Genomic DNA, 26,825 nt, shown 5'->3' on the forward strand with positions numbered 1-26,825 from the left:
GCGATAAAACGCGTAGATTTTTAATGAGGTGGCCGACTCGGTGGTGTGGCCGACTCGGTGGGGAAATACGTTAACTAGTTAGTTAACGGATCGGATCTATCACTTCTGACTCCCTAATCCCATCCCTTCTCTTTGTTTCCTCCCGTCCAACCACTTTTTGCACAATGGCTGTTACCGTCCCCAACGAGGGGTCAGCGACCTCAATTGAGCTGGCTCCTATGCCGGCCGGTGCCATTTCTGCTGATGCTTCTAAGATCACTCTTACGGCGCCCAAGTCCGACGAGGCTTTGCGCGAAGTTGAAGAAGAAAGACGGGCGGTGTCGACGCAGATCACGGCCATTGTGATTACTTGCGTTACCTTCAGTACGGGGATTCAAAGCTTCCTGGCTGGCTTGGTGACCATCACCATTCCGACAGTGGCTGTAGATCTAAGCTTGCCTGATAATTTGGTTCTATGGTATAGATTTCTGCGGGCTATTATCCTAGCGTTCATGAATGAGCTGACTACATGACTTTCCAGGCCGGTTACCATCTACTCGTTAACGTGTGGATGCACACTTCTAGCCTGTGGTTCAATCTCAGATGTTGTCGGGAATCGCCAGACCTATCTACTCGGCTGTCTGCTGCAAACCGCCTTCACGCTTGGATGCGGACTATCTACCACCGGCGCGCAATTGATTGTGTTTCGTGGATTCTCCGGCGTGGCAGCTTCGTTCTGTCTCCCGTCGGCAGTCAGCCTGATCAACGAGGTATTCCCGACTGGCCGATCGCGCAACATTAGCTTTGCGGCCATGGGAGGAGCGCAGCCGGTGGGATTCGGACTCGGTTTGACTCTGGGAGGCATCATTGCGGCTAAAATCGGCTGGCAATGGGGGTTTCACGCCGCAGCAATTATTAACTTCGTTATGCTCTTCCTGGCCGCATGGCAGTTACCACGAAACGAATACCCTTCGGCGCGCGTGATCGGTCAGCGTCTCTTGAACGACATAGACTGGGTGGGCGTTATCATTGCCAGTACATCGCTCGCCATACTATCCTACGTTATTGCGTACGCATCCCATGGCCTTTCCTCAACCAACATCCACTAACAGACCACAACAGAGCCATCGCAGGAAGTCCCACAGCCATCCGCTCTCCGACTAACATCTCCCTACTCATCCTATCATTCATCGTCCTCGCCATCTTTGTCCTCTGGGTCGGTCGACAAGAGCGTCTCAACCGACCCGCCCTAATCCCCAACTCGCTCTGGCGCCACAAAGTCTTCTCCTGCATCTGCATCAACGTCTTCTGCGTCTGGGCCGCCTTCAACGCCTTCGAACAATTCCAGAACTTCTTCTTCCAGGAAATTCAACACATCTCGCCCTTCGACTCCGCGCTGCGCTTCCTCCCTATGCCCGTCGCCGGGGCCCTCGCGAACATCCTCGTCGGGCTGATCGTGCACCGCGTTCGCGCCGACTGGATCGTGATCATAACGCTCATTCCATCCGCTATCGCTCCTTTGCTCATGGCGCTCGCGAGCCCGAAATGGCCATACTGGTCGTGCGCGTTTATTGCTAATTTCTTGAATCCGATCGGTGCGGACGGCATCTTTACTGTCTCGAATTTGTTGATCACGTCGATGTTTCCGCCAAAGACGCAGGGTGTTGCTGGGGGCGTGTTTAATACGGTGTCGCAGACGGGAAAGAGTGTCGGGATCGCGTTGACGGCGTTGGTGGCGAACGGGGTGACGCAGAAGTCGGGGAAGGGGGGTGCGGATGAGACGGGGGCGCTATTGGAGGGATATCGCGCGGCGTTTTGGTTCGAGTTTGCGTTGACGGTGGCGAGCCTGGGGGTTAGTATTTGGGGATTGGGGAGGATTGGAAAGGTTGGGAGAAAGATGGATTAGGTGGGATTATAATCCCTTTTGAGGGTCGAATATGGGCAAGCAATAGGATCCTCTCTAGTGAAAGCAAATGAGAGTCGATTTATTTTTGAGCAAGCAAGTAGCATCTCTGTCATAGACAGGAAGACACGCTAAGAAAAGCAAAAGAAAGGAACATGATGCGCAGAGAACTGCACAGAGAAAAGAGACATAAGTGGCAAGAAGAATCTATAGAACGAGAATAAGGAACGAAACCAGTCCCCCAACCGGGCCTTCTCCAAGATCAAGTCATCATACTCCTTGATCTCCGAAAAATAGCCCACCATTCTCTCGCGAACAATCCTGCCCTGTGTTCTTTCTTCCAGCTTACAACAAATAAAACGCCAATCGATATCTTTATCGTTCAGCACGCTTTTCACCTCAGAAGATTGCAGTGTATATTTGCGACTTCCAGACCATCGCAGGAATTGTCCAATCAACTGCCTTCTGCGGCGCTAATATATCCTCGAGGGACTCCAGATGGTCCATAATAAGCATTTCAAGCTCCTGCGGCAATATTAACAATCGAGACTGTCCATAAGTTTCAGGGGTTTTAATTATTCGCAGAGAGAAACGAGTTCCTGCCTCGGGGAGCTTTTTAGCCAATTTGATATAGGACTGGACCTGACTCGTGTAGAGAGTATTATCTGGAAACAATTCGCAAACGTTAGTCACCAATCAATCGAGGAAAGGGGCTTTCTGTGTCTCTACAAAGCGGCCTCATGTCATAGTTTATAGGATTACCAGTCCATATTCCCTCCTCGTGAATAAGTCTGTCCTCCTCAAAACGTCTCTTCCAGAAGACTTCAGCTAATGTAGACAGGTTCTTTATCCCATCTTCTCCAAAAATCCTGACATCATGTTCCAACATAGCGGATGCACAGGATACCCTGCCAGCACTTCTTCGTTACGCAATTTATAGGCAGTATGAACCATGAGTGACTGCAAAAGGCGCGGATCGTTCACTCTGTCGGCAGGACGTCCAATCACTCCTAGGTTGGGATCCTTGGGCATTGTATATCGCCCGTTTTCGTCCGGCATGGGCGGCACCTTTGCGATTCCAGAGAGCTGGTATTTCTTTGTTGCGGGGTCGTAGATAACTAGGTAGTTGGGCATATCGTCCCGTTAATAGCATGACCTTAGAACTCCATAAGAGCCAAGAAAAAAAAACCGCATAACTTACTCGTCCGGTAAAGAGTCCACCATGCTTTTCGCCGCCAGAAGATCATATTCTCCAGATCTTCTGCCGCGCGAACCTCGAAATGGGAGGCCCCCCAGTTGCATCTGGTCGCAAATTGACGGTCGAATTCCCGTTTAGGCTCGAAATAATTGTCGCAGATAGGGCAGCATGGCAACCTTTCAATATAGCCTGGATTAATCACAGGGTTCGGGTCTGGCTGCTTCTTTGCTTTGGCCATTGTGAAGTCGTTGAGCTGGGTATTTGTTTAAGAGGAGAATGAAGCGAGGTGTGCTGTCTTAAAAGGGGTTGGTCGATGTCATGGTGATACTATACACACACCACCATGATCACCAGGCTGCGAAGCCCTAACCCGGATGACCAACAGAAGCTTATTTTCGGCCCCCCCACACATTGAGTGGACAACAGAAGTAATTCTTATTTAGTGGAATGACTCAATTGGTGTAAACAAGCTACTCGATAATTTGAATGATATGTGTCGCACACCAGTGTTGCTCGAGCCATACTAAGGTCACCTGTTCTCCCGTTGTTCATACTCTGCTACTAGCAAGCAAGCACCAGTGGGATACATATATAACAAATAACAAAGGACTTCTAGCCATAGAAGTGAAAGGTCTTAGCGAAGATCCTCCACCGCCCATCAATCTTCATCAGAGAATGAAAGTCCGTGTAATCCAATCCCGTACCGGCGCCCTCCATATCCACCCTGGCAACGGCAGTGGTTGGCGTGATTGAAAGAATGTCGATTCGGGTTGTCATATTTGGAGAGGCCCCGTGCTCATCGATAAAAGCCTTGAGCGCCTGGAAAGATCCGCCGTTCAAGTCGTTTCCGTAATAGCCGTGCATCGTGGCGTCTTTGTGGAATGCCTCTTCGATAAGTTCCCACTTGCCGGTTTGAACTCCAGTGACATATTTCTCAACCGCTGCAGCAGCATCCGTATAGTCTTGAGTGGGCACTGGCTTAGAGTTGGGCATCTTGGAACTTGGAGATTTGGAAAGGGGTCTGGTATTGATCGGGAAGGATCGTCGTGATGCGATTTTCGGGTGGAATAGCGAGTGAAATTTTCAAGCCAGGTAGTATGTGACTGACCGGGAGGTGGAATGTCCTCAGCCAAAAGTAATAATGATTTATTGGTAAAGGACACGTCGAAATATGCGTATCATTCATGGCTCTTTATATCTGCATTTGTTCTCAAAGGTCTTTCTACTCCGAATTACGCCTCCGAATTACGCCTCCGAATTTCCACCCCAACCGCTATATCCACCAACTAATGCCACTGCTCTCCCTTCTAACGTCATGGGTAATGCATCCCAAGACCTTACTGATTCCGAGCTTTGGAGTAAAAATACCTACATTGTTAATGATGTCAATTGGACACTCCCCACCAGAGGAAACTTATAAATCACCGAAATCCCCTCAGCACGTATGTTCACTAGACCCATTATTAATCCTTTCAACCACCAAAACGCACGGAAATGACTATTAACATTGGCATCATCGGATTGTCGGCCGGGGGTGGTTGGGCTGCGATGGCCCATCTGCCTTATCTTCAGCAATCTGACAACTACACCATCGTTGCCGTTTGCAACTCAACCATTGAGACCAGCCAAAAGGCCATCGAAATCTACGGTCTCGAATCAGCACAACCATATAGTGACGTCGCAAGCATGTGCACCTCACAGGTGGACCTGGTTGTTTGTGCTGTTGCCGTCTTCTCGCACTACCAGCTTATAAAACCAGCCCTCGAGGCCGGCAAGGATGTCTACGTCGAGTGGCCTCTCTGTGCTACAACGAGTCAAGCAGAGGAGATGCAGCAGCTCGCCAAAAGAAAGGGCATTCGCACCATTATCGGTCTTCAAGGATGCGTTTCACACGTCCAATCCACCCTAGACGACATCATCAAGAGCGGCCGAATCGGGACTCCACTGGTCACTCACATATCGGGCAGCGCATGCACAGGAGAAACAGGGACACGGGGTTCCAAGCGCTATCAGTACTTCAACGATCGCGATATCGAAGGCTTTCCAGGCCAAGTCATGCTCAACATCTACATCGGGCAGACATTCGAGCCTCTCGCTCACCTCCTGGGTCAACCTACTACCGTGTCTGCCCATCTGAAGACAACATGGCCTCTCGTCGATCTGTTCTCCGACGAGAACAAACTCGTCAAAAGTGACATCAAGAGAACGGCAGACGATTATGCTTCCCTGCAAGGGACGCTCTCGTCAGGCGTTAAGTATACATACGCTATCCGTGGCGGAGATGCCTTCGATGACGGCGAAGGCCTGGTGTGGGATATTATCGGCGACAAGGGCCAAATTCGAGTCACTGGAAGCTCTATCATGTTGAATATTGGTGCCCCTGACTATAAGATTAGAGTGAAGGACTATAAGTCAGGTCGGATTGAAGTTGCAGAGCTTCACAAAGCTCTGGATCTTCCTTTGGTCGCTCAGAACATCGGAAGGCTTTATCAGAACTTTGCTGAGGGAATTCCTGTTCCTACTTTTGAGGATGCTGTTCGCCGCCACCATTATATCGATGCGGTGTTTGCTTCTGCTGATAAAGGGGGAGTCCAGGAGTGTATGTAGAAGGTTTATTTTGTTTTGTATTCAGGGGATTCATATTTTAGTGCACCTGTCCTGGCCTTGTCCGAGGTCGACAGGTTCAAAGTGAATATTGTCTGGAGACAGTAACTATTATATCTGACAGCTGTTGTAAAAGTGAACACTGGTTTCTATACATCAGAAAATTCGAGAATACAAATAAGGACAAGATAGGGAGGTGGAATAGGTGGAATAAAAAGCGGCCGTGTCCATAGAATGAATTAAGTGCGTATCAATAGTGGCAAAATTGAAAATTTCCCCCAAAAAAGTCCACATGTCATATTCAGTCAGCCATGCTCGAACAGTCGGGCTACCACAAGAGGCTTCACCCTTCAAACCGGTTTAAAACACGATTTACACAGAGAATAATAAAATCCGCGATTGACAACTGGGAATTTGTTGCGTCTATGATTCTCACTCGGCGCGAGTGAAGATTCTTACCGGGCAATTTATCACGGTTGAATCTTGGCTAACGATGGCTCGAGGACGACCTAAGATTCCCGTGCCTCCATGTCGCTTCTGTGACATGAAGTTTCAAAGGCAGGAGCATCTTAAACGTCATGAACGCATCCGTGAGTCAGATCAGATCAACCTCACCCTGAAATGGCATCCGTAAATGCTATTCGGTGGGTTGACTGTCGTTGGCTTCATTCTTACATGCAGCAGACACTCAAGAAAGACCGTTCCCCTGCGACTGTGGGCAAAGCTTTTCGAGAAGGTAATTGCATCGCTTGTCCTTCGATCTTGATGTTCTCTATCTCACAGCGTCGCTCAGGGATCTTCTCATGCGTCACCGCAGGCTCAGCCATCCGGGCCTACCAGAGACAGCCACAAGGAGTACCAGCGAATTTGATACTCCGATGAGCGAAGAAAGGCGAGTGATACTTTTGAACTACTCGTAGACGTGAAATCTGACCATAGCGACCGACAGGCCGTCAGAACCACGTGCTGAGGATACGCCGCATTCGCCTTTGCCTGTGGCGACTTCAACGCCTGTAGAGCATCATTCAACCATGTCTAGCGCCCTTACGTCTAATCATACTTTACGTTCTCCTCTAGATCTGGAGCTCTCTCAACATGATGTTTCCACGGGGTTGTATGTCGACTCCACGTACGAGTTTGAACTGCTGTGGAATAGTGGCAGCGACTTGGCGGACTTCCTGCCGACGTCTTTCTTTAACACAGATTATTCGCTGTCTGACATCTGGCAGACAGATTTTTACGGTGCCAACGGCTCAATATCACCGCATCCAACTAATTATGATAATGGCTCGATTCCTAGAAACGTCCAAGAAACTCCCTTTGCTACACTATCCTCTCGACTACCACCCATAGAGCCGGATTCTTTATCGTCGCGAACAGAGAGACTTCCCCATAACGAGATAAACGTCACAGATCCTGATCCTTCTACTGATTCTAGTACTGGCTCTCCATGGAACATTACTGTGTCGATGTATGAGCGTATAACAGCGACTCTCTCGTCTCATGAGAAAGTATTACCTTCTAGATTTCTGACCCCATCCAGACACACAATGTCTCGGTACATTCAGGGATATTTTCGCAGCTTCCACGAGCATTTCCCATTCCTGCACCCTTCAACAATTAAACTGGATAACGTGAGACCCGAACTTCTCCTGGCCATGATCGCGATGGGTGCATTTTTACGGATGGAGAAGCGCAAGGGATATGAGTTCTACCTGGCCACCAAGGCCCTCGTCATGCATTACCTAGCAGAGCGCACCCAACTATCCATCGCGGGTCTTGCAAGCGACTCATTCGATATCAACCTAAATACCGGTGCACTGCATGCGCGCGACATTGATAGCGGAGCAGAGAATGGGGATTCCTCTGCCCGCCCCGATCTTTCCTCGCACCGACTCCAGATGCTACAAACACTCAACATTCTAGTGGCGATGGTAACCTGGGCAGACGCTCCAGCCGTACGCGATGCTTTGACGATGGGTAGTCAGCTTGCGATGCTCACGCGAGAAATTGGACTCTCTCAGCCCGACCAAATCTTCGGTCCATGCTCTTGGATGGATTGGCTTCGTCGCGAAGAGCGTCGACGGACCCTTTTTGTGTCCTTCATTCTCTTGAACCTGACGTCCATCACGTACGACGTCCCTCCTTTACTCGTGAACAACGAAATCCAACTCTCGCTGCCCCATTGCAACACGGAATGGGTCAAGGCAACGGCCGTCGAGTGGCAGCATACAAGAGACACATGTGGACACACTGAGCGTCAATTCCAATCCACGCTTCAGAACATGATATCTGGAAGAACTGTGCACGACGAAGAGCCTCTTTCCGCTCTAGGAAACTACGTCTTGATCAACGCGTTGCTCCAAAACATCTACTTCGAACGTCAGGTTACTCTCACGCACACTCTATGTCTGGACAGATTGAAAGCCTTCGAAAGCGCACTCCAGGTCTGGCAGAGATCGTGGGAAGCCACAGAGGAAACCTCGCTCGATCCTTCCTCTCCAAGTGGACCTCTGGGGTTCAACTCAGCTGCCTTGTTACGACTCGCATATCTGCGCCTTAATGCAAACATCGGACCCTGTCGCAATCTCCTATCACAAGACGCGAAGTCCATCGCACGCTCTCTGAGCAGCGACATCCCGCCGTTATTTACGCGCTCGGTTCATGTAGACCGCGCTATCCTACAGTGTATTCACGCTCTCAGCATCCCCGTTCGAGCTGGGATTCCGTTCGTGGCATATACGCAGTCTGTGAATGAGGGGATCCAAAATCCGCTCTGCGCACTGGAATGCGCAATTCTCCTGAACAGATGGCTGGGGATCATATCCCAGGCTGTACAGGCTACGGGGATAGAATCCATCCGAACAGATGAGAGACGACTGCTCGGTATGATTGCTAGCTTGATTAGGGAGACGAATTGGGCAGGTACTCTGGACAGCAACGGCACGGACGGATACTGTGTCCGCCGTATGGGTGCGACGGTTGTCAGATTATGGGCTGAGACCTTTCGAGGGGTCCATGTCTTCGACATTGTTCGGGTTATAGGGGAGACGCTCTCGTCTATGGCTGATATTCTGGAAGTGAATCTTGGTTGAGCGTTTATGAAACGGATTCGTGATTAATTGGACATCTCCTGTCTCTATTGGAGGCTTGACGCTGTCCAAGTACCTTCGCACTCTGTTGGCATATTTACCAATAGGTCGGCCTGTGGGTCATGGTCGGACTTTTAGGAAGATGGATTAGATATGATTGTATTCATGTCATCTGGACGTCAATAAATTATTAATGATCTAGCATAATTGCTGTCATAGATAAACACAATAAGGAAAGAAAAATAGTGGAAAATTACGTATAGAGAACTGCACAGAGAAGAGAGAGGTAGCTAGAAGAGGGGATTAGAAGACCAAGAATAAGAAGAATCAGGAACGACAGCAGCTTTCCTTATCATCAACATGCAGCGATCAAGCTCGGTCTTAATATTCCCCAGATGCTCCAACAAATGCTCTCGAGCAATCTTGGCCTTGGATCTTTACAGCCTCCAGACAAGTAAATGCCAATCAATATCCTCATGACCCAGCACGCTCTTCACCTCAAAGAACATCATGGTGTCTACGCGCTCCTTCCAGTATATCGAGGGTGCAGTCCAACCAACTGCCTTCTTCAACGCAAACACATCCTCAAACCGTAGGTATTCCATAGTATGCACTCGAAGCTCCTGCGGCAGAGTTGACAATCGGAAATGTTCCTGAGCATGAATACTCTTCAGAGCGAAGCGAGTCTGCGCTGCTGCTTCGCGATATTTCCTGGCCGATTTGATATAGAACTGGACCCTGGCCATCTCGATGGGATTATCTGGAAACAAGTACCAAACGTCAGCACGATTCATTAGAGACAAGGCGCTGTCCACTTCTCACAGGGCTGCCTCATTAAACTTCGAGTCGGAGCCCCATGCCCCGCAACATAGTTATATCTATCCATAAGGATGCCAGACAGCAAAGACAGGTTCTGTATACCGTCTTCTCTGAAAAGGCTCGACACCATATTCCAACATAGCGGATTTACAGCATACCCAGCCAACGACCCTCTGACTCCCTGTGCATCATAGCCATACCGATGTGGGTTCATTAGTAGCGGGTTCGTTAGTAGCGGGTAGAGAAGACGTGAATCGTTAACCCCATAGCCAGGACGTCCAATCACGCCCAGTGCAGGGTCCTTGGGGACTGCAACACGTATGTTTGCGTCCGGTTGTGGCGGAACCTTTGCGATCCCAGTGAGATCCCACTTTCCGGTAGCGGGATCATAGATAGTGTATATATAGCGTCAGGAAAATCAGGAACCCAGGAAACGCGAGACTTACTCATCCGGTAAAGAGTCCACCATGCTCATCGCCGCCAGAAGGTTAAGTTTTCCATATTAGCTGCCTTATAAATACCAAAATGGGACTCCTCATCCCAGTTTTATCCAGCGCGAATTGACGGTCGAATTCCCATTGTGGCCTGAAACCGTTGGCGCAGATAGGGCACGGGGATTTGAAACCGAAAGAGCGTGGATAGGTGATGGGGTTGTTTTCTATGAGCATTGTGGAGTGGTTGAGCTGGGGGTTTGTTTATGAGAAGAATGAAGTGATGTTTGAGTCTTGTTTTAAGAGGGGTTGGTCGATGTCATGGTGACTCTATGCACACCTCACCATCATGATCACAGGTCTTCGAAGCCCTGACCCGGACGGCCAACAGAGGGTTATTTCCAGCTCTCCTCAGGGCTCAGGGTTCAAGTCTGACTTATATTGTGCGTTCCGTAAGTAGGTGTATAATATAATGTTATATGCCATGGAGGATAGCGATATCTAGAGGCAGAGTCTAGGATCTTCTCTCGGGAATCATCTAGATGAAAACAAACATATTGGACCTACTTTTACTAATTATTATAAAACTTCCAACGCGCACATATTATTTAACATAGTAGTTCTAATACTCAAAAAACAAATCCTGTCCTTGTTCGTTCTCATCCTACTACGTCTTCCGGAACTCGCCACCGATCAGGATAAGTATATTATTTAAGCGCCTCGAGATTGTACGACCAACTCAACGAGACTGGAACAGACACAAAACATTTATACAATCAATATAGTAAGTAAGTAGTATTTGAACTTATTCGATCTTATTGTATCTCTTAACCACATTAAAGATAGATTCTTGTGGCCTTGTCCATACTAAGTTTAGGGGTCAAACCTTGTCCGACAAAAAGTCTCCTATTGGATCATATCATATAGTGATAAAAGTAAAAAAGTACCTTCCAATAAATAAATAGTATATATATAACAAACAAACACAACAACAACAACAACAGCATCTTTATTTCGCCGTCCCCCCTAGGGGATTTCTTGTCTCGACTCACGCTGCTGTCATATTTGGCTATGATTGATTCTCATTATCATCATAGATCTTGCTTGGAATTGACTTAATTGACTTTATTCTTTTAACCTGGTGGAGCCGCTCTTCGCAAGCGAGAGGAGAAGAGAAGCCTGGCTGGCTGGCTGGCTGGCATCAATCAAGGCTTCCCCAAACTCCATAATTCCAATACGTACGTACACGGGACTTTTTCAGTGGCAGAAATCCCTACCTATATATCTATCTCTGTATAGATAGAAAGAATTCTGATTGATTAATTAATTTGGTTACAGGCCCGGATCCTCCATTTTTGTTCCTATTACCTATATATAGATAGAGAGCTCTACTACATCCCAAAGTAGGCTCTTCTTGCCCATTGCCCAGGCGGGCAAAAACTTCTGACAAGAGTGGGATTCGGACCCACGCCTCTAAACGAGACTCGAAAACACCTTTTTCAGGAAAGAACCAAGATTTCATGAAAGATATCTTTTCATTAAATCCTCAAGATTCTTGAGTCGAGCGCCTTAGACCGCTCGGCCATCTTGCCTCTTCATTGGATACTGTAGACACGTATCTGATACATATATTTTAACGCCTAGACGCCTCGCACTCAGGGCTTCGAAGCGGGTCTACCCCGGAGCAGCGAAGGCGTGTATACCTAGGGGTCGATTGATGAGTTTGCATCCCGGGTCCGCGTGTCAAGACTCAAAGATGATAATGTCAGTGTCAGCCGTTAGGTGCAGCGCCGGGACGGTATGAAGCAGTTGGAGGACTGACGGGATGGGATTTGACGTGTGTGGGCTCTTTGAACGTTCGTGGGATTTTACATAGCGGTTTGGTGTCAGGAACGGTGTATGTATTTACTGCTTCATTGGTCCTGTCGCGGCTTTATGGCCGTTGGCGACGAGGGAAGAGCCCCGTTGGGAAGCTGATATTCGAGTATAATGCACTCATCATCACCATCATCATCACGGACATATATTTTAACCAATACGAATCTCACGCAGAGGCCTCCATGTCCACTCTTCGAATCGGAAATCTAAATCCGTTTATCAGCATCGACGTACCATGCAGTCTACAACAATGAGGCCAGATACCCGACTCTTCAATAAATTTTCGCATTCGACCTCGGACGGAGTCGTGAAGTATCGCGAGATTATTCGCCCCGACAGTGCAGACACTGGGAGAGAAGGAAGTGGAGATTACCAGCCACATCCAGGCTGTCAATGGAAGGAATGGGGCAGGTAAGTCTGAGGGCGAAAATTGAAGAGTCCATATTCACATGCTATTTACTACACCGTATGCACGCCGAGAACGAGGGAATTCCATGTTCATCCTATGATAAGACAATATACTTGACTCCACTACTGTGGTTGCTAGATAATTTTTCACATGCTTCAATCCTCGTTTTTTCTGGAGTGCTACGACCGGAATAGGGCCGAATACATCTATCCAGTTTCTCAATTTCAGTCCCAGACTCAGACTCAGTATCACACAGCCACAATCCAACCCAAACCCCCGACCGATATCGCCAACAAATCACAGACCCCGTGAAAACGTTCTCAGCACTCAGTACGCCTTCCCACTAGTTAGAGGCTCCTGGGGCGTGAAAATCGGACAAGAAAAAATCACGCCGGTCCGTGAACTTTTGCGAGGGTCCAAAATGGCCAAAAGTGAAAAAAAAAACCATGGGCGGCGAGGCGAGAGTGGATCGCGATACGAATCGGCCCCCAGAGCTAAAGCCGCAAGGGGATTAGAGCCAGGGACTACGGGACGTTACTCGTTGCATTGGCGGGCGAACTAACGAATTTGTTGAGAGTTAATTTTGAGTTAGTCTTAGTCTTGGTGTTCAGGAGGTACACCGTACTGTAGTCTCTGTAGTGTAGGAGAGAGGCAAAAAGGAAAGGAAAGAAAAAATCTGCCTGAGTTTCGGGAAAATGTGACAGACCAGCCGTGCATTGCATTAGGTTAACAGTTTCCGATGCACCCAGGGAAGGTTACCCCTGTCTCTCTCTCCTTTCCCTGGATCACGTCCTATTTTCGGTTTCAGGGATCATTTTATTGAATATTTCCTGTAAACTCCGTGCAGTGGTTGATCACGGAGCTATCAGGGATCGACCCTTTAGTCCTACTGTTCTTAGAGAGAGCACTCTGTCCACGACCCTCTGGCCTCTACTCCGTAAGGAAGTCCCCAGGAAAAGGAGACGCCAAAATCCGTTGGGACTCCAGGCAAAGCTTGGCAGCCCGAAATAGCGAGGCGATCAGCTCATTCGTTTCAGCGTTTCCCGTTGAATCCATCGGGTTTGACACGGCAGCGGGTCCACTGGATCTGTAGGCGGAGTAGATACTGGCCAAATAGTATCCCTGAGTAGCCAATAATGCCCGCGCAATTCGTTCCAGAAGTTCTCCAAGAATCCCCTGATTGGGGAAGGCGAGAGGGAGTGGAGGATTCCGATAAATCTTTTTTATTTTTTTTTTTTTCGGTTTTGGCCTGAAGGCCATTACTCCGTAGTACAATGGGTTCCGATTTTTTCTCTCGCTCTGATGCCCCTATGTTTGGTCAATTCCCGGTTTTCTTTCTATCCTGCTTTAAAGCTCTCTAAATCCGGATTTCTGTGAAACCTGGTATAGGCAAGATTAGTTGGAAATGTCGGTCGTGACTGAACTCCGTCGGGGATCCATCACCGTCAAGGCTGTCGAGGAGGTACGTTTAACCACTCTAATTGGCCGCCTGGCCTTTTAACTTTCAAACGCTGACAATCAAGACAAAACCACAGCCTACGGATTCCGTGCCCAACCTCAAGACCATCAAGGACAGCATCCCGAAAGAATGCTTTGAATCCTCCGTCGTCACCTCCCTGCTCTACCTGGCCCGCGACATCTTCTACTGCGCCGTCCTCACCTACGGCGCCTTCCATATCCACCTACTGCCGTCCCTGCCGCTGCGCGTCCTCGCCTGGGCCGCCTATGGCTTCTTCCAAGGCTGCGTGGGCACCGGGCTCTGGATCCTGGCCCACGAGTGCGGCCACGGCGCTTTCTCGGACTACCAGAACTTCAACGACTTCGTCGGCTGGGCTGCCCACTCCTTTCTGATGGTGCCGTACTTCTCGTGGAAGATTACCCACGCCCGTCACCACCGGTACACCGGACACATGGAGAAGGATACGGTGTTCGTGCCGTGGACCGACAAGGAGCTGGCGAGCAAGAAGAACGTGCGCATCGAGCAGCTGAAGCATCTGACCGAGGAGACCCCCATCGTGTCGTTCTTCCAGCTTGTCGGACACCAGCTGTTCGGCTGGCAGCTGTATCTGATTATGAACGTTACTGCCGGCACTAAGAGCTGGCCCGGTCGTTCGGGCAGCCACTTCAACCCGCTCGGCGGTCTCTTCACCCGTGGCCAGTATCTCCAGATCGCCCTCTCGGATCTCGGTCTGATCATCATGGGCTCCATCTTGTACTATGCCAGTACGCAGATCGGCAGCTGGAATGTGGCGCTGCTGTACGGCGTGCCGTATTTCTGGGTGCACCATTGGTTGAGTATGTTCATGTTCCTCCCCCTTGCATATACCATTCCCCCCCCCCCAAGATAGAAGAGACACAAGGCTAACGGCCGCAGTCGCCATCACTTACCTGCAACACACCGACTCGGCTCTGCCGCACTACAGCCCCGAATCCTGGACGTATACCAAGGGCGCGCTGGCGACGGTCGACCGCACGATGGGCTTCATCGGGCGCCACTTCTTCCACGAGATCATCGACTACCACGTCGTGCACCACCTGTTCAGCCGCATTCCCTTCTACAAGGCGGAGGAGGCCACCAAGGCGATGCAGTCGGTTCTCGGCCAGAACTACCACGAGTCCAAGGACGAGGGATTCCTCGTGTCGCTGGTCAAGACGTTCCGCAAGTGCATCTACGTGTCGGAGAATGCGCCGGGTCGGAAGGCGGAACCGGGTGTGTATCATTTTGTCGTGCCCGAGGAGCGCAAATAGGGTGCATTAGACAGGGGAGAGTATCTGTATCACGAGTAGGATAGAGAAAAGTAAAGGCTTTAGCAAGAGAGAGAGAAAGAGTGACAATAGACTCCGTTTGACAAACATGGCTTCAAAGATGAAAGCAGACAAAGTGAGGCGAAAAAAAAAGCGGAGGCGAGGGTTGTTGACGTCACATGGTGTCATGCATCTCCCGCCCAGCAGATCGGAGCGATCGACTGCCTTCAGACGAGTCTAGACTCATTTCCCTCTGTCGTTCCTTTCTGTCCCTCTGTCGTTCATCCGGTCTGCCTGTTCTTCACTTCCGGTCGCTGCAGCATTCCTCCCTGGCCCATTGCATCATAACCACTACCTCAGATCCGTGGGTCTGTCTATCTTCAGATTCTTGTCCGTTTCACCCTTCTAACCTTACCCTCCTGCCCACACTGTGTAATCTTCATCCGACGCCCATTTCCCTTTACCGAAAAATAAACTCACCCAGAATATTCCAGGGAAAAAAAAAACAGTACAAAGATCTATCACTACGAGCACTGAATAACCTCATCTCGGCGGCCACACTCACACACCCATCCCCGCCACGCCACCCCCATCATGGCCCTCCCATTCTCAGGGACTATCTCAGCTCAACAACTCGCCGACCTCTTACCCAGCGGAATCGCCATCCTGAATACCCGCGACGAGTCGATCTTCGTGAACCGCCGCTTCGAAGAACTCGCCGTCTCGCACGCCCCCACGACATTCGACCGCTGGAGTCCGTCCATCCACGAAGACGACTACGACCGCGTCGCACGGGGCTACGCCGACGCTTTACGTTCACGATGCTCCCTGCGCGAAGACTACCGCATCCGCAACCACTGCTGCATGTGGCGGTCTGTGGTCCTGACGCCGCTCGCCCGCTCCGAACTCCACCACTTCAACCTGGCGCCTGACAGGACCGGCCGCGGCAAGGGCGGGAGCGAAGGAGGAGGCTTCATCTGCACGATAGCGGACATCACGCAGGAGAAAACGGCGGAGCTCTCGCAGCGAAAGATCGCGCAGGAGGCGCAAGACCGCAAGGAGCAGCAGGAGCGATTCATCGATATGATCAGCCACGAGGTGCGAAATCCCCTGTCCGCCATTCTGCACTGCACCGAGGATATTCTGGAAGCGATCCATAACCGGGATAAGGCGGATATCGACGTGCCGGATATTGCGACGGCGGCGGATACGATCTCGTTGTGTGTGGCGCATCAGAAGAAGATTATTGATGACGTGTTGACGTTCTCGAAGCTGGATGCGTCGATGCTGTCGTTGTCACCGAGACGGGTCATGCCGAGACGGGATATCGCGACCTCGTTGACGATGTTTCGGCCGGAGTTGAGGAAGCGTGGCATTCATTTTGAGTATGTGTTGGATCAGTCGTATGCGGACTGTGGGATGGATTGGGTCCTGGCGGATATGGATCGTATGGGCCAGGTGTTGATTAATTTGCTGTCGAACGCGATTAAATTCATGGCTAAGTCGGGCGATTCGAAGACCCTGCGTGTGTTGATGGGCGCGTCGGCGAAGCGTCCGGCGTCGTATCCGCCTGACGTGGTGTTTTTCAAGTCGGACGAGACGGCGCTGCGTATGGACGCTACGTCGCGACCGGAATGGGGCAAGGGTGAGGCGGCGTACATCATGGTGGCCGTGAAGGACAGCGGGATCGGCATCAGCGACGAGGCGCAGAAGCGCCTGTTCGAGCGATTCAACCAGGCCACGCCGCGCACTGAGAGCATGTACGGCGGATCCGGGCTGGGTCTCAACGTGTCGCGCAAGCTGTGCCATCTCCACGGCGGCGAGATTGGCGTCAGCTCGAAGGAAGGCGGGGGCAGCACGTTCGGATTCTTCTTCACGGTGCGACGCTGTCCGGCCGCCTCAGAGGATGACCCGCCGCGCCAGAAGAAAGACGCCATCGACGAGCTGTGCAGCGATATTCAGAAGCTGGGCAACGAGCTGACCGGCGTCAATCGACAGACAATCGAGCCTAAGATTCCCGAGGCCCCGATGATAGCCAATCTGATGGATGCGCCCCCGGACAGTGACGGCAGACAAGAGCACACAGACAAACTCCGAAAACAGACCAAGTCCGGACAGACAGTGGTTACTTTGCCCAAATCAAATTCGGAGACGCCGGGTCCATCGTCGCGGTCGAATTCTCAGGCAACCGGCTCCTCCTCGTCGACGGCACGACACATCCTCCTGGTCGAAGACAACGTTATCAACCGGCAGGTGCTCTCGCGCAAACTGAAGTCTCTCGGCTTCCAGGTCTCCGAGGCCAGCAACGGTCAAGAAGCGCTGGACGCTGTCCAGATGTACTCGTTCGACTGCGTGTTGATGGACCAAGTGATGCCCATCATGGACGGCAACGAAGCAACGCGCAAGATCCGGGACATGGAACGACAGTCGAAAGCCCACGTCCCCGTGCTGGGTGTGACGGCCAACGTGCGCGAGGCGCAGCAGGTCGATATGATGGCGGCTGGCATGGACGATATCATCCACAAGCCGTACAAGACGAATGATCTTTCGGAGAAGATAAACCGATTGATACGAGGGAGGGACACGGATACGGATAGACGGTGATACCCTGATTGTATATACGATGTTTGCTGAGTTTGGTTCTTGGTTTGAAGCATTGGGTCGGATTGTGAAATTAGAGCGTTGCTTTCGTGGTGTCTGGACTTGTATATATGTAGGAAAAATGTATTATTATGGCGTTTGCGGGAATATACTATCTTACTATTCTTTCTCATTATTAAATCTTGTTGACCATCGCTGATTCCCAGCTATGCACTCGGCCTCCCATCCAACTCGTACTGCCTTATCGCATCCAGTTCCGCATGATTCCCCAGTCTCTGCACCTGCCGTGCCCCGTCCTCTTTATAGTATCCCGGCGACGATACCAGACTCGGAGGCTGCGTCTGCACCTGCGCTTCCACCCCCCTTAGCCTCTTCTCGGTGATCTTCTGCTTGCGTATCGCCCACGCCAACGCCGCCAACGTCGCCACGAACGCTGCCCCCAGCGGTGCCCCAACGGCCGCACCCACCGTTGCCTCTCGACACACTTCCTTCCCCTCTGCACCGGCACTCTCACTATCACAACTCCCCGTCGCAGTCGCACCCCCTCGACCCCCCGTCACCGTCGCATTTCCATCCCCATCCCCACCAAGACTCCCATCAAGACTCTCATCCACCCCCTCCCCCTCCCAAACCCGAAACCTCGGCATCCCAACCTCAAACTCCGTGATCCACAACGACCGATTCCCACAACATCCCTCTCCCCCCGAGAACCGCCGACAACAGACCTTCTTCGGCGCACACGTCATCACCTGCCAATGGTCTACCACTTGCCCTTGTTTCCAGTCCCTGTTCTCGAGCGCCTTGCCTTTCCAGTTTGAGCGCGCGTCGGGGCAGACGAATGGGCAGGCACTGTCTTGCCAGGTTGGGTCTGTGCAGCCCGATTCGTAGATTAGGCCGTTGCTGGAGAGGCAGAGACCGCTTTTTGAGAGGCAGATTGCGGTAGAGGAGGCGTTGGTGGGGCGGAGGGGGCAGCAGGCGGAGTGTTTTGTTGTTGATTCTGTTGTTGAGGTAGAGGAGGGGGACGAGGAGGTGCTGGTGGAGGAAGAGGGGGGTTCGCAGGGAGAAAGGGTTGGCGCGGAGGTCCCGTCCATTAGATAGCATTTTTGGGAGGCGGAGGTGAGAGTTAGGAGGGTTGATAGGCAGAGGGAGAGGAGGATGTGGTTGTGCATGGTGGGCGTTGTTCTTGAGGATGTGTAGGTCTGTATGTGTGTGTGTATGTGTCCGACTGTCGGGTTTGGTTGTATAGGTAGGTGGATAGACCTAGGGAACGAATGTATGAATGGTTGTCCCTAGAAGGGAGTGACTAAGTAAGTAGACATCAACACATCAGAATAGAAAAGAAAGTCTCAAGCCGGAAGACAGCACCGAAGAAAATAAGATAAAATAAAATAATCCCCCCTCTATCTCTTCAAGGGGCGATTACCCTAAACCACATCATGCGTATCTAACAGGCTAACCAGGCTAACCCCCTAACCCTAAGATTGACACCCACCAGTACTCAACCCCACACACGTAGTCTATACTCAGTTCTCTCCGTCTCAAATCCGATTCCCATCCCGCCAACTCGTTGGTCAAGGCCCCTGCAGCTAAGGCGGGCTGAATACGAGGCGCCGAGTCCCAAGGGGGCGGAAAGGGAAATAGGAACCATTGATCATTCGGACAGCAAGACAAGCCCCAGCGGGCCAAGGACGCAGGAGCCAGTAGGGTGGGACATAATACTTGGACTCAGCAGCAGAAGGACGGGGTCAAAATCCGGCGAGACAGAGTTCTTTTAACCTCGAGGTCTGTGTTGTAAATGACGTCGGAGGATTTACACTTACCGTGGGAAGGTTCGGTTTGTGGAGGTCAATGTGTTCGGTTCGGATGGCTCCGTGGCTGAACTCCACTTGTGTCATTATCATAGTGTTCATAGGTAGCGATCAACCGTGCTGGATGGAGTCTAGGTTGTGGGCTGGGAGAGGGGGAATGAATAGGTTCGAACTCTGACAACGTGGTCCTGTGTCGATCTTTTCCCTTCTTCTGACGGGGCTCGCCCCCACACGCATCCCTGTCTTCGGTCGGTCTAGGAATCCACCCTTAAGACATGGCTGGTTGGACTTTTGGTTTAGGTGCATTTGAGAGCTGAATCAGAGCGTCGAATGGATTTCTCTGTAGGTGCATCTCGAACGGTAGATCTCGGTGGTTTTGCTGCTGACTGGGGTGCGGTTATTGGATACTCATCTGGGAGTTTTGGCTTTCAGCCTTATTGTGTCTGTGGAGCGGATTTTATTCTGACCGGCATGGCTTTCTCAGTCTTTTGTCTGACTGCAGGCGATTGAACATGCGAGGAGGGTGTCGGATAAATTTCCCGGTGATGGTTGTAGGTGGTTATTTAGTTCTAGGTTGAGTAACTGGATACGGCATATGTGAGGCTGTTCGTGAGGGAATTTCGGAACTTGCTTATATTAAGTTCAAAGCAGTCGGCTTGGACTTAAGATAATAGTATCTAGTACGCTTGGGAGAGGGATTAATAGAAGCTGATGGTTGCTCAAGATTATCTCCCTATATTAGAGCTTAAACATCTGAATGATGATAGCCTAATAGAAAGATCAAAATTTTCTTTATTTTACGATTCTCATATATTCAACTTTTTGTTCTGCATCTTAGTCTTTTAGTCTTTATCAATTATCTCCGCACTAGCCTCCAGTTGCTCTATACTATGGGTTTATCAAAGAAGAGAAGAAGTTCTTCTTGTCGAGACTTGCTCTCAGAACATATGGCTTCCTTTGCTCGTTTTAACGACAAATAATTCCTGTCCAGCTAGTGGAATCACAAGTTACTGCAGATATCAGACCCAGTATTTCCAACTTCTACATGTCTGCTATCCAGTTGTAATCCGCGCTACGGTTACGCAGGCCGAAAAAGTGTTTTTGTTCTTGCCTGAGGCACGGCATCCGCAAATAGCTTCGGTGGAGTTCACCTTGGGGCACTGTACCTTTGGACGGCGGCCACTATGTGAGGTATGTTCTGTAGAAGGTAAAGAAATCATGACATTTTGATCTGTCTAGATCAGTCCCTTGGTGGTTCGGGGGCTACTAAGCACTCGGATAGTCAGCGACAATAGTAGCAATTTATGTGATCTGGAAAAGCTGAAGCAGGGAAGCCAACCCTAATGAAAACACTACGCAGACTCAAGGATATGATTCCAGGCGACGATATATCCTTGTTTCCATGTCGATTGATGAGTGCGGCATATAGTGAACTTGGCGGTTGCATATAAGTGTTTGGCACGAGAACTGTCAGGGCAAAGGAGAAGAGCATTATCACAAATGTTGGCAGGGGGAGAAAAGATACTTCCGCAGAACTTCAGCGCGGAACGGTATCTTGCGGAAAGTGAGAGGTACCTGAACAAGTTTTAGTGACCTACCTTGCTTGCCGTTTATCATCTGGATCCATTCGATGCAACTGCCTCTATCCACCCATTCAGACTCGGGGCCGGAGCTGCCTATCTGTACAACACCTACTGATTTAGAAAGCAGTCTATTCCACTATTACAACATTATACTTCGCAACTTTCTTTGGAATTAGGGGTGAGTATTTGTTTAGATTCGGATCATTGGGAATTATAAGATCTATCTCTTTTTTTCCTGGTACTTCTGAGTAGCTATTAAATATATAGGAAAGAGGAATAGTTAGAACAGTTATATAGTAAACATCAAGTATAGAATTATAATAGTAATATAGATTCTACCATATAGTTTGTATATACCGCTTTCTTAGCTAGGCAGATGCTGTGCAAATAGACCTGAGATGTTGTTCAGGCAGGCAACTTTCTCCGGGCCTCGACAGACCCGCTTTCTAATATATCCGCATTCTCGAGGGAAGCTTTCCGCGGGTGAATTCCGCTCTCCAAAACATGGATTTAATTGGCAGAAAATGATACAGTGGGTCCGGCAATACGGTCTTCGGAGATGCGGCGATGCGGCTTTACGGATGTAAGAGCCTGCACGGCATAACGGGTCTCCTTTTATGAGCTCACCGGGGAAATGAGAATGATGGGTGATATATAAGGTGCGCAAGGCAGCAGTTGTCAATGATCAAGCTTTCATTGTGCTGAGAAGAGTTATTTGGTGATCTGGTTGGTAAGTTAGTCCCATACGTGATCAATGTGAGGCTATATACTAATCCCAAATCATTAGACAGCAACAAGCACAATGGACTCCTCCTCAGGGACGCTCGATCTGGAAAGCGTCAACCAGCAGATCCGCAAGAGATTGACACTGACGTTCCGTGATGTCAACGTCCGCGTTACCGCGCCTGACGCGGCGCTGGGCGATACGCTGCTCTCCGTCGCCGATCCACGCCAGTACTTGAATATCTTCAAGAAGAATCAGCGGCCAAAGAGGGTAAATACTATCTTAATACCCCCTATATCAGTTTAAGAAAGACTAACAAGTAGAATAGACAATCCTCAAAGATGTAACCGGTCAAGTCAAGCCCGGCGAAATGGTATCTCTCCTCTTCTCTCCTCCATTCCTCCAAACCCAGGTCAGAACCAACTAAATTCCTCTCCTCGTTAGATGCTCGTCCTCGGTCGCCCCGGCTCAGGTTGTACCTCGCTCCTCCGCGTCCTCTCCAACGACCGTACCACGTTCGAGGAAGTACTCGGCGAAACACGCTACGGCAGCATGGACCACAAATCGGCGCAACGATTCCGACAACAGATCATGTTCAACGACGAAGACGATGCGCACTTCCCGACCCTGACAGTAAACCGGACGATGAAGTTCGCGCTGCGCAATAAAGCGCCTCGCGAGAGACCAGCACATCTCCAGAACGAGAAAGACTATGTGCAGGAAACGAGGGACGGCATTCTGGGCTCACTGGGTATTCCTCATACGAAGAAGACTTTGGTCGGGAATGAATTTATTCGTGGCGTTTCTGGGGGTGAGAGGAAGAGGGTTTCGTTGGCGGAGGTTCTGGCTGGTCAGGTATGTTATATCTCTTCTGGCTTGTCTACGCGAGATGCGATATGTGGCTGGGATGATACTGATAAATTACAGAGTCCGGTTCAATTCTGGGATAATCCGACGCGTGGTCTGGATTCGAAGACGGCGGTTGAGTTTGCGCGAATGCTGCGTCGCGAGGCCAGTGAGAACGAGAAGACAATTGTCGCGACGATGTATCAGGCCGGCAATGGCATCTACGACGAGTTCGATAAGATCCTGGTCCTGGCAGACGGGCGAGTCACTTACTACGGTCCGCGGAGTCTGGCGCGCCTATACTTCGAGGATATGGGATTCATTGTGCCCAAGGGTGCGAATATTGCGGATTTCCTGACTTCGGTGACGGTGGTGACGGAGCGCATCGTGCAACCAGGAATGGAGCACCAGGTCCCCAATACGCCGGAGGAATTTGAGGCTCGGTTCCACGCCAGCCCGATTTATGCGCAGGCCATGGAGTCGATTGATCCGCCGGAGAAACTGACGCACGAAGAGGAAGACCTGGCCATAGCCGTGGCGAGCGAGAAGAGGAAGAAACATCTCCCTCGTCCGCAGAGTCCGTATACCGCCAGTCTATGGAGTCAGATTGTGGCCTGCACGATCCGGTGAGTACTCCCATCTACACACACCGACCGCACAATACTAACCGTCCAGACAATTTCAAATCATGCTCGGCGACAAGCTCTCCCTATGCATCAAAATCGTCTCAGCCATCCTCCAAGCCCTCGTCTGCGGCAGTCTCTTCTACAATCTCAAACTCGACAGCAGCTCGATCTTCCTGCGCCCTGGCGTTCTATACTTTCCAGTCCTCTACTTCCTTCTCGAGTCTCTTTCCGAAACAACCGGCTCCTTCATGGGTCGCCCGATCCTCTCCCGCCAGAAACGCTTCGGCTTCTACCGCCCCACAGCCTTCTGCATCGCCAACGCCATCACCGACATCCCCATCGTGATCGTCCAAGTATCCTGCTTCTCGCTAATTCTCTACTTCATGTCGGCCCTCCAAATGAACGCCGGCCGCTTCTTCACATTCTGGATCATCGTCATTGCCCAGACGCTCTGTTTCATGCAACTATTCCGGTCCGTCGGCGCGCTATGCAAACAGTTCGGCAACGCATCCAAGATCTCGGGTCTCCTGTCAACAGTCTTCTTCGTGTACGGCGGCTACCTTATTCCCTTTGAGAAGATGCATGTCTGGTTCCGATGGATCTTCTACTTGAATCCCGGCTCGTATGCCTTTGAGGCCCTCATGGCGAATGAATTCGTCGGTTTGCAGCTTCAGTGCGTCGAGCCGGATTATATCCCCTACGGGGCGGGTTATGGGGACGCTGCGTCGTCGAATAAAGGATGTGCTGTGCTAGGAAGTAACGAGGACGGAGTCATCGATGGAGCGGCGTATATCCGCGAACAGTACAGTTACTCGGTGCATCATATCTGGCGCAGTTTTGGTGTCATTGTCGGGATGTGGGCTTTCTATATCTTCTTGACTGCTGTTGGGTTCGAAATGCGGAATAGTCAGGGCGGGTCGTCGGTGCTGTTGTATAAGAGAGGCAGCAGTGGCGATAAGAAGACGAAGCAGGATGATGAAGAAAATCCGCAGGTCAAACAAAAGTCAGAGGCTGCGACTGCTGCGGCACTGAGCAAGACGGCCAAACAGTCGACTTTCTCGTGGAATCACCTCGACTACCATGTTCCGTTCCATGGCCAGAAGAAGCAGCTGTTGGATCAGGTGTTTGGGTTCGTGAAGCCGGGTAATCTGGTCGCGTTGATGGGTTCGTCCGGGGCTGGAAAGACTACGCTGCTTGATGTGTTGGCGCAGCGAAAGGATAGTGGGGAGATCTACGGGTCTATTCTGATCGATGGCCGTCCGCAGGGAATTAGTTTTCAGCGAACAACGGGTTACTGTGAACAGATGGACGTGCACGAATCCAGCGCGACTGTTCGAGAAGCGCTGGTCTTTTCGGCCCTACTGCGTCAGCCGGCGGCTGTTCCTGAAGAAGAGAAATTGGCGTATGTGGATCATATTATTGAACTGCTCGAGTTGAGCGATATCCAGGACGCCTTAATCGGAGGTAAGTCACTTGCATTGTTAGGATGGACAACGTACTGATATCGAAACCAGTCCCCGGAGCCGGTCTCAGCATCGAGCAGCGCAAGCGAGTAACGCTAGGTGTTGAACTGGTCGCCAAACCGACCCTTCTCTTCCTCGACGAGCCTACATCCGGTCTTGACGGACAGTCTGCGTACAATATCATTCGATTCCTGCGAAAGCTGGTCGACGGTGGACAGGCGGTTCTGGTTCGTATCCCTTCTCCCACGACAAACCCGATCTAACAGTCGCAGTGCACAATCCACCAGCCCTCAGCCGTGCTATTTGAAGCCTTCGACTCCCTCCTTCTTCTTGCTAAGGGCGGCAAAATGGCCTACTTCGGCGAGAGTAAGTCTTCTCCTACCACTTGTCAACATTCTCAATCTAACCAAACGCAGCCGGAAAAGACTCCACCAAAGTCCTCGACTACTTCGGCAAGAACGGCGCCCCTTGTGCGCCCGACGCCAATCCCGCCGAACACATCGTCGAGGTCATCCAAGGCAACACGGAAGAAAAGATCGACTGGGTCGACGTCTGGAGTCAATCCGAGGAACGGGCGCGCGCAGTCGAGGAACTGGAAGCCCTGAACAGGGAAAGCAAGGTAAACCATCACGAGGAAGAGGATCAATCGGACTTTGCTACTTCGCACTGGTTCCAGTTCAAGATAGTTTTGAAGAGGATTATGGTTCAGTTGTGGCGGTCGCCGGTATGTGCACTTAACACACCCTATACCCCCTTGAAGCGCAGACCTTGGAGCTAAGTCTAAGAATGCAGGATTACATGTGGAACAAAATCATCCTGCATGTCTTTGCTGCGTTGTTCAGCGGCTTCACGTTCTGGAAAATCGGCGACGGCACATTCGCGCTGCAACTTCGTCTCTTTGCAATCTTTAACTTCATCTTCGTGGCTCCCGGGTGCATTAACCAGATGCAGCCGTTCTTCCTACATAATCGAGATATATTCGAGACGAGAGAGAAGAAGGTATACCAGTCTACCAAATACTCAGCTCATGAAAGTAAATAAAAATAGAGGATACTAACACCATCCAGTCCAAAACCTACCACTGGCTCGCCTTCATCGGCGCCCAAGCCGTCTCCGAAATTCCCTACCTGATCCTCTGCGCCACGCTATACTTCGCCTGTTGGTACTTCACTGCTGGATTCCCCGTACAAGCCAGTATCTCAGGACATGTGTATCTACAAATGATCTGTATGTTCTTCCTTTCTCCTTCTTTTCCGCTTCCCTCAATTCGCAGCACTAACCAAGAGAAAACAAAGTCTACGAATTCCTCTACACCTCAATCGGCCAAGCCATCGCGGCCTACGCACCCAACGAATACTTCGCCGCAATCATGAACCCAGTTCTCATCGGCGCAGGCCTCGTCAGCTTCTGTGGCGTCGTGGTCCCCTACGCCCAAATGCAGCCCTTCTGGCGCTACTGGCTCTACTACCTCGACCCGTTCACGTATCTAGTCGGCGGTCTTCTCGGCGAAGTGCTCTGGGACGTGGATGTCAAGTGTCAGGCTGATGAATTAGTCCGGTTCAGTGCGCCGGATAATATGACTTGTTCCGACTATATGGGGGATTTTATTCAAAGGGGAACGGGGTATTTGGTTGATGCTGCGAATACGGCCACGGGTGGGGAGTGTGCGTTTTGTAAGTATACGAGTGGAGCGGATTATGCGAAGGGGTTCAATTTGCTAGAGAGGTATTATTCTTGGAGGGATGTGAGTTTTTCCCTTTTCCCTTTCCCATTTCCCCTCCTGGTGGTGTGTTTGGGGGTTGATTTTGATTGTTGGATGAATGCTGATCATGATGTGTTTTAGACGGGTATTACGGCGTTGTTTTGTATCACGTCGTATGCGTTGGTGTTTTTGATGATGAAGCTGAGAAGTAAGAAGACTAAGAGTGCAAGATCGGAGTGAGCTTTCTTCAAGTGGTGAGGATTTGGAAAATGGTTATGTATGGTGTTGAGGATAGATGGATACCCGGCGTGGAATTCTGAGGTGATGCATTTAAAGCGATAGACATAGACATCCTTCTAGATTACACAACCTAATACGATATTTTAGATGTTTCAGATCAATGCCTAATTGAAG

At 50.5% G+C, this 26,825-nt stretch overlaps 8 protein-coding genes across 8 annotated transcripts; 4 read left to right on the forward strand and 4 right to left on the reverse strand.

The window, feature by feature from the left end:
* Window positions 1-164: 164 nt before the first annotated feature.
* KD926_001263 (uncharacterized protein) lies at window positions 165-1,885 on the forward strand (the record flags this gene model as incomplete). The annotated part of the gene is made up of 3 exons (XM_053104957.1): window positions 165-457; window positions 521-1,048; window positions 1,102-1,885. The coding sequence occupies 3 exons, from the start codon at window positions 165-167 to the stop codon at window positions 1,883-1,885; spliced, it is 1,605 nt and encodes a 534-aa protein (XP_052951789.1).
* An 843-nt stretch (window positions 1,886-2,728) lies between these two features.
* Window positions 2,729-3,318, reverse strand: KD926_001264 (uncharacterized protein; the record flags this gene model as incomplete). The annotated part of the gene is made up of 2 exons (XM_053104958.1): window positions 2,729-3,000; window positions 3,084-3,318. The coding sequence occupies 2 exons, from the start codon at window positions 3,316-3,318 to the stop codon at window positions 2,729-2,731; spliced, it is 507 nt and encodes a 168-aa protein (XP_052951790.1).
* Window positions 3,319-3,692: 374 nt separating this feature from the next.
* Window positions 3,693-4,073, reverse strand: KD926_001265 (uncharacterized protein; the record flags this gene model as incomplete). The annotated part of the gene is made up of 1 exon (XM_053104959.1): window positions 3,693-4,073. One exon carries the CDS (start codon window positions 4,071-4,073, stop codon window positions 3,693-3,695), a length of 381 nt encoding a protein of 126 aa, XP_052951791.1.
* A 5,140-nt stretch (window positions 4,074-9,213) lies between these two features.
* KD926_001267 (uncharacterized protein) lies at window positions 9,214-10,263 on the reverse strand (the record flags this gene model as incomplete). The annotated part of the gene is made up of 3 exons (XM_053104960.1): window positions 9,214-9,536; window positions 9,617-9,941; window positions 10,117-10,263. 3 exons carry the CDS (start codon window positions 10,261-10,263, stop codon window positions 9,214-9,216), a joined length of 795 nt encoding a protein of 264 aa, XP_052951792.1.
* Window positions 10,264-13,718: 3,455 nt separating this feature from the next.
* On the forward strand, window positions 13,719-15,061 carry KD926_001268 (oleate delta-12 desaturase; the record flags this gene model as incomplete). Its single annotated transcript, XM_053104961.1, has 3 exons — window positions 13,719-13,775; window positions 13,837-14,608; window positions 14,688-15,061. The coding sequence occupies 3 exons, from the start codon at window positions 13,719-13,721 to the stop codon at window positions 15,059-15,061; spliced, it is 1,203 nt and encodes a 400-aa protein (XP_052951793.1).
* Window positions 15,062-15,652: 591 nt separating this feature from the next.
* On the forward strand, window positions 15,653-17,662 carry KD926_001269 (hybrid sensor histidine kinase/response regulator; the record flags this gene model as incomplete). The annotated part of the gene is made up of 1 exon (XM_053104962.1): window positions 15,653-17,662. The coding sequence occupies one exon, from the start codon at window positions 15,653-15,655 to the stop codon at window positions 17,660-17,662; it is 2,010 nt and encodes a 669-aa protein (XP_052951794.1).
* Window positions 17,663-17,865: 203 nt separating this feature from the next.
* On the reverse strand, window positions 17,866-18,828 carry KD926_001270 (uncharacterized protein; the record flags this gene model as incomplete). Its single annotated transcript, XM_053104964.1, has 1 exon — window positions 17,866-18,828. The coding sequence occupies one exon, from the start codon at window positions 18,826-18,828 to the stop codon at window positions 17,866-17,868; it is 963 nt and encodes a 320-aa protein (XP_052951795.1).
* A 3,024-nt stretch (window positions 18,829-21,852) lies between these two features.
* On the forward strand, window positions 21,853-26,623 carry KD926_001271 (putative ABC multidrug transporter; the record flags this gene model as incomplete). The annotated part of the gene is made up of 12 exons (XM_053104965.1): window positions 21,853-22,044; window positions 22,103-22,147; window positions 22,219-22,629; window positions 22,702-23,246; window positions 23,296-24,710; window positions 24,761-24,936; window positions 24,982-25,075; window positions 25,126-25,433; window positions 25,502-25,708; window positions 25,777-25,936; window positions 26,005-26,382; window positions 26,553-26,623. The coding sequence occupies 12 exons, from the start codon at window positions 21,853-21,855 to the stop codon at window positions 26,621-26,623; spliced, it is 4,002 nt and encodes a 1,333-aa protein (XP_052951796.1).
* Between the last annotated feature and the right edge of the window lie 202 nt (window positions 26,624-26,825).

Source organism: Aspergillus affinis (assembly GCF_023601865.1).
Source record: "Aspergillus affinis strain CMG 70 chromosome Unknown NODE_125_length_105666_cov_89_023118, whole genome shotgun sequence".
NCBI classification, from domain to species: domain Eukaryota; kingdom Fungi; phylum Ascomycota; class Eurotiomycetes; order Eurotiales; family Aspergillaceae; genus Aspergillus; species Aspergillus affinis.